Raw genomic sequence first — 6,000 nt, 5'->3', positions numbered from 1 at the left:
GCAAGGAAACAAAAAAAAATTTTTTTTTTTGCTCAGATATTTCTTTATTTAGGGAGTAACTTGGATATCAGTCTGAGTTCATTCTTTGTCAACACTGAGTCTGGGTGAGCATCCTGAACTAATCACCTAAGAAGTGTAATTCAGAACCTACTTTTTGACATTGCACAGATGTGGATGATTATAACTCAAATGAGATAATACCTAGAACAAAGATCTCTTGTTAGGATAGATGCTCTCTGTCCTAAATCCTTCATTAACTGTAGGTCATCTTCATCCATCATATCTAAGGGAAGGGCTTCTTCTTCTTCCTCTTCCCTCTCAGTCCTTTTGACTGGTCCTTTTTCCTTTGGGTCTTCCAATGAAATGGGTTTCTTAGAAACAGCATCTTTTACAGCTTGCCTTAGTTTCCTCTCTTCTTTCCGGTACTTCTTGAGAGTGCTTTGTTGTTTAAATTGCTTATTTTTTTAGCTTGTTTTCAAGTTTGACTTTACTAGTTTGCAGAAGCTTGGGACCTGTTTTTTATTCCTCCTTGCCTTCATCTTTAGGACTGAACGTCCAATTCAGCCGGGCCAGCGGTGATCCAGGGCCCAAGGCGAGTAACACACGTGCACAAGCCTCCCTTCTTCCTTCGAGACAAAAAATTTATAAAGAGCACAAAGCATCAAGACCATGTGTACAAAAGTTTTATTTCACATCCTAAATATTTAGGTTGAAAATACAAATTAGCCCTATTTGCAAAGAAAGCTTAACGACTGTGAAATCCACCTCCAATCCTCTCTGCAGGACTCAAAGCTTTTTCTAGACCAATATGGAGAACTGAAAAGCCAGCCAACACAGAAAAGCACCTGTTCCCTAAACAGACCTGTTATTTACATAAGATAATGTTGGGTCTGTGGAGCCAGGAAGGGGTGAATGGTCTGGGTGCGCTGGGCAGGGGAGAGGGGAAGGAGCTTCGGAGGGGCAGAGATGGGTAGATGGTCACAGTCTGCCCCCACCCTTCCTCCTGACCCCACCCCCCAGCGGGACAGCTTTCATCACCAGTCCTCATCCAAGCACATCACGGCGTCCCTCAGCTTCAGCCATTTAAACACGATCCTTGGAGAAAAAAGGTGAAGACTGACTGGGATGGGGTCGTGGGAAACACGCAGGCTTCCAGTCCAGGGCCAGCCCTCCTCAGATGAGGAAGATGATGCCTTCTGACACCATGACCTGGTTGTCATCCTGCATTCTATCCAGAGCAGCCTGGATCTCCTCGGGGGAGAAGGGCTCTTCTCGGTCGCGGTTGACAGATTCTGTGAGGAGGTTCATGCCCACAGACTGGGCGTGAGCTTCCCGGAACACGTCCAGGAGGGCCACCTTGAAAGCCTTCAGCCTGCCCAAGACAGGAAAAGGGTACAGGAGTTAAGTCAACCCAAACGCAGCCAAACCCATACTAGGAAAACCTTAGTAAAGGCCACGCAACTCCTCCCTTCCCCCCCCACCTGTGCCTAAGTTAAAGCTAACCTACTGTACTATATCGATGCCTGCATATTAGGAAGTAACATCATTTGAAAATTAGAGGGCAACGTGGAGCCAGAGATTCATGCTGTAATCCTAGCTACTTGGGAGGCTGAGACTGGGAGGTCAGTGGTTTGAGGACAGCCTGGGCAGCAAAGTTTGTGAGACTCCCTTCTTAAATGATAGTTGAGTATGGTGCCACACACCAGTCATCCAAACTACAAGACCTCCAATACAGGCAGACGGCAATCCAAGCATGCACCCAGGCAGGAAGCAAAAAAAAGATGACAAAGGTGTGGGTCAGTAACAGAGCACCTTTCCTAGAGAGCACGAGGCCCTGAGTTCAACTCCAGTACAGTTAAGAAAAATTAAAAGAGGTGTGTGTGTGTGTGTGTGTGTGTGTGTGTGTGTGTGCGTGCGTGCGTGCGTGCGTGCGTGCGTGCGTGCGTGCCAGTACTGGGGTTTGAACTCACGCTCTTGTTTAGCTTCTCGCTCAAGGCTGGCTCTCTACCGCTTGAGCCACACCCCCACTTCTGGTTTTTCTGTTAGTTAAATGGAAGAGTCTCTAGGATTTGTCTCTCTGAACTAACTTCGAATCTTAATCCTCAGATCTCAGCCTCCCGAGTAATTAGAATGAGAGGCAATGAGCACTGGTGCCTAGCCTTGAGGCCTTTAAAGTTGCTGTACACTTCCAATCCCACCATCTTGGAGGCCAATTCACCAGCACTTACGATGGATTTTAAAGTGCCTGCTTCCAGGACCTCACTCCCTATATTTAACATGAATATGACACACTGAGGAAGGCTCCAATGGAAACAGTGGCCATATGGAACCACCAAAACTAAACTGATCGAAAAGATGTTGACACTTCCATACTAGGGAAAACCTGTTACCACTAAGAGTGAAGTCCATGAGAAGATAAAGCACTTTAGACAGAGTTGTTTCTGGAGGAGCAATTACAATTGATTATCATAGCCTCCCCTAAACACTTCTCAAGATTTTTCTCATTTTTTTGAACATACTGCACTGAGTTCCAGATATATTAAAAAGAAAAGCTAACCTTATCTATGGGGTTTCTTTGGGGACCAGTAAACTATAAGTTTACAGAAAAAAATGTTTCCTCAAACTCTAGCAAAAATTCACTAAAAAACAAATGATCATTTTGAAAAAAGAAAAAGTATCCTATTGAAAAGAATCCAAAGGTATAAAAAGACAAATTTTACCCTTATGTCCTGACCCCTTGAGGATATAATCAACCTCCCACAAAGAGAGAATTCGAGAAGCAAACTGAGCAATGTGGGATTCTGGGTGGAGTTCTCCATATGATTCTCCCAACTGTCCTGTAAGTTCCACATTCCACTTGGCATACAAGCATTTCTTAAAACACTGTTGGTAAGCGTTACAATAGCAGAGCTGGTCCTCCCTCAGCCGGAGCCACATCCCCATTCACCTGGACTCTTCCAACTTCATCTTCTGGGATTCCGCAGTCTCCTGAGACTCGCTGGACTCCTTCTGGGACTCCTTGGTCTCCTGTGAGTCTGCTGTCTTCGGAGTGTGTACTTCAGAGGATCGACAGAGCACGGATGAGAAGATGGAGGTGAACACTGCCGCTATCACCAGAGAGGCAATCTTCCCCACCCCTCACCCCTCTCTGAGCCTGAGAGTGCTCCTGTCTCCCTCGGTTCTTAGAGGCCCGGAGAGACAGGGATATCCAAAAGGAAATCCCTTTTGGATATAGAGGAATTGAGTCTGGAGCTGGGGGCTCCAGGGGTAGAGCATCTGCCTAGCAAGTACCAGGACTTGAGTTCAAAAGCAAATGACACCAGAAACTCCCAACCAACCAACCAACCAACCCTCTCTGAAAAAAATGAGTCAGGCAGGAGGGCCCTCAACATACGTTATCTGGAGTACTTAGAGCAGATTTTGACAAAAGATCACAGTGTGTGGAGAAGGGAGTTCTTGCGGCAAGCCCCTGCACACAGGCCCCTAAGCAGAAGTCAATGTGCAAAGGGCAACTAGGAAGATACGGAGTCAAAGGAAGAAGACCTCTGCTGCACCCGCAACGCTCACTCACCCTGGGGCATCTCCTCCTCTGTGTCACTGAAGTCATAGGGGTCATAGGAGTCCCCGTCCTTGGCACCTGACTGACGAGTCTTCCTCCTAAAATACACACCGTAGTTAGGGAAAAGGAAAGTTCTCGGCAGCAGCATCATGCCACAGAGAAAGAAACAGAACTATCCACAATCAAAGTGAAGTCTAGGCCGAGGCTTACACCAACCATGCAGGCTGAGTCATTTCCTAGCTAGAATGCAAACAGGCTGTTTCCCAATGCTTTTCCCTATTACTCCTAAAATTCAGACACGGGCACAAGGAAGGGGAAAAAAAAAAAAGTATTGCAAGCATCAGTGGCTCATGCCTATAATCGTAGCTACTCAGGAGGCTGAGACTTGAGGATTGATGTTCGAAGCCAGCCTATAAGACAATTATCTCCAATTAACTACCAAAAAAGCCACAAGCAGAGCTGTGGCTCAAGTGGTATAGAGTGCTAGCCTTGAGCAAAAATGCACAGGACAGGGCTCAGGCCCAGCACAAAGGTGTATATCCCAAAGGTGGAATGAGTGGGTTTACTGCCATTTGGCCTATCCACAGATGTGACAGAAAGCATCACTCTAGACACAGCTGGGGCTCGTTCCCTCCCGCCTGTGCTCAGGCCCTGTCCCGGAACCCTGCAGATTCCCGGAAAACCCACTGTCACCCAGCAGCACAGTGCCCTCTACTCTCTCCCAGCAAACAGGGCTTTCTAGTAACCACTCTGCCTCACCTCTTCCTCTTCTGCCTTTGGTCCTCCTGGCTTTTTTCTTCTTCATCTCCGGTCTCTGATTCATCTTCACTTCGCTTCTTACGTTTCTTCTCCTTCTCCAGGACCTAGACCGAAGGTAGGCATGGGTGATGTGTGAACAGAACAAAGAACCCCTTCCACATCATCAGCAGTTCTGATGGCCTACCAACCCTGCCCTAGGACCAATGGCCAGCAGAGGGTGGCGCTCGTCCTTCCAAATGCTGGAAGGCCTTTCACATAGTAGGTACTCAATAAATGTTGGCTGAAATAAAAAGCAAATGAAGGTAAAAGTCCAAACCATTCTGGTTACAGAAAATTATTTCTTTGTAATTGAAATGTTTAATGAAAATTTAACACAAACTCCAAACTAGCAAGAGGAAAAAAAAATCAGGAAAAACATGTTAGGTATACTTGCACCAAGGACTAATGCATTACATGAAGGGAAAGACAGGAAAAAAAGGAGGAAAGGGGAGGCGAGGCGCCCCTTCATCTTTTTTGTGCCAATACTAGGGCTTGAACTCAGGGCCTGAGCCCAAGCTTTTGAGTTCAAGGCTGATGCTCTACTTCTTTAGCCACAACTCTATAAAGAATCTCATACTTTCCGTCCCAGGCTTGCTTTGAACCACAATCCTCAGATCTCAGCCTCCTGGGTAACTGGGAATATAAATGTGAGTAAATGTAAGCTACCAACAGAAATAAACTATGTGTGTCTGTGTATGTGTGTGTCTGTGTGTGCCAATACTGGGCTTAAACTCAGATCTGGGGCACTATCCCTTAGCTTTTTCACTCAGGGCTGGCACACTAGCACCTGAGGGCCAGCTCTACTTCCAAGGCTCACCTTCTTGAAGTACGCATACTGGACCAGCTCCACAGCTTCCTCCGCGTCCTCCAAGTCCACGGTCTTGCTCATGCGGGCCTTTGCATGGGCTGTGGACAACCGAATCAGAGTTTCCAGGGTTCTCGCTGTAACTGGAGATGTCTGGGAAAGAAAACAAGACAGAATTTCTTCCAGTATCTGGTAGACTACCACCAAATACTCCAGGAAGTACATACAAATATTCAAAGGCCAGTTTTCACTGAAGATGCCATTTAATGTAGAAATCTTAGCCTGTACTAGCAGAGCTAAAAAACCCAAATCCACCAAGACCACAGCTAAAATAGTGAATTATGCTCAGTTGCTGGCTTCATTAGAGGGCTTTTAACAACCCAGAACCGTTCATGGGGAGAGAAATACAGAAAGAGAGGAGTTTAATATGAAGACAAGCATTATGTAATCTTTAGAGAACAAAATTCAAAGTCATGGGTAAAAGTTGACGAAGAGCAAATTTATGCCCAATAATATTATTCTAAAGAATTTATAAGGGCTGGGATGTAGCTCAGTGGCAAAGCGCTTGCCTAGCAAGTGCAACGTCCTGGGTTCGATCCCCAGTATCAAAAAAGAAAAGACAAAAAAAATACAGTTAAAAAAAACCAACCCTTTGGGGCTGGGAAGGTGGCTCAGTGGTAGAGCGCTTGCTTTGCATGCCTGAGGCCCTGGGTTCAATTCCTCAGCACCACATAAGCAGAAAAAAAAAGAGCCAGAAGTGGTGCTATGGCTCAAGTGGTAGCGTGCTAGCCTTGAGCTGAAGAGCTGAAGGACAGCGCCCAGGCCCAGAGTTCAGGCC

The 6,000-nt window shown here is 46.3% G+C and overlaps 1 protein-coding gene across 11 annotated transcripts in view; it reads right to left on the bottom strand.

Moving 5' to 3' along the window:
* Positions 1 to 667: 667 nt before the first annotated feature.
* Mcm3 (minichromosome maintenance complex component 3) overlaps positions 668 to 6,000 on the bottom strand; it is a 29,851-nt gene continuing 24,518 nt past the window's right edge. For all 11 annotated transcript variants that reach the window (XM_070017308.1, XM_070017306.1, XM_070017313.1 and 8 more), the window contains 5 exons: positions 5,175 to 5,315; positions 4,319 to 4,422; positions 3,572 to 3,657; positions 2,948 to 3,056; positions 668 to 1,372 (listed from right to left, as the gene is read on the bottom strand). In XM_070017308.1, coding sequence (XP_069873409.1) covers positions 1,174 to 1,372; positions 2,948 to 3,056; positions 3,572 to 3,657; positions 4,319 to 4,422; positions 5,175 to 5,315 — 639 coding nt within the window. In that variant the 3' untranslated portion in view covers positions 668 to 1,173. The remainder of the gene's footprint in view (positions 1,373 to 2,947; positions 3,057 to 3,571; positions 3,658 to 4,318; positions 4,423 to 5,174; positions 5,316 to 6,000) is intronic.

The sequence above is a fragment of the Dipodomys merriami genome, unplaced genomic scaffold (genome assembly GCF_024711535.1).
Source record: "Dipodomys merriami isolate MVZ:Mamm:240054 unplaced genomic scaffold, mDipMer1.0.p SCAF_122, whole genome shotgun sequence".
NCBI classification, from domain to species: Eukaryota; Metazoa; Chordata; class Mammalia; order Rodentia; family Heteromyidae; genus Dipodomys; species Dipodomys merriami.
Note: the sequence above shows the minus strand (reverse complement) of the source record. Positions and strands in the feature narration are given on the sequence as shown.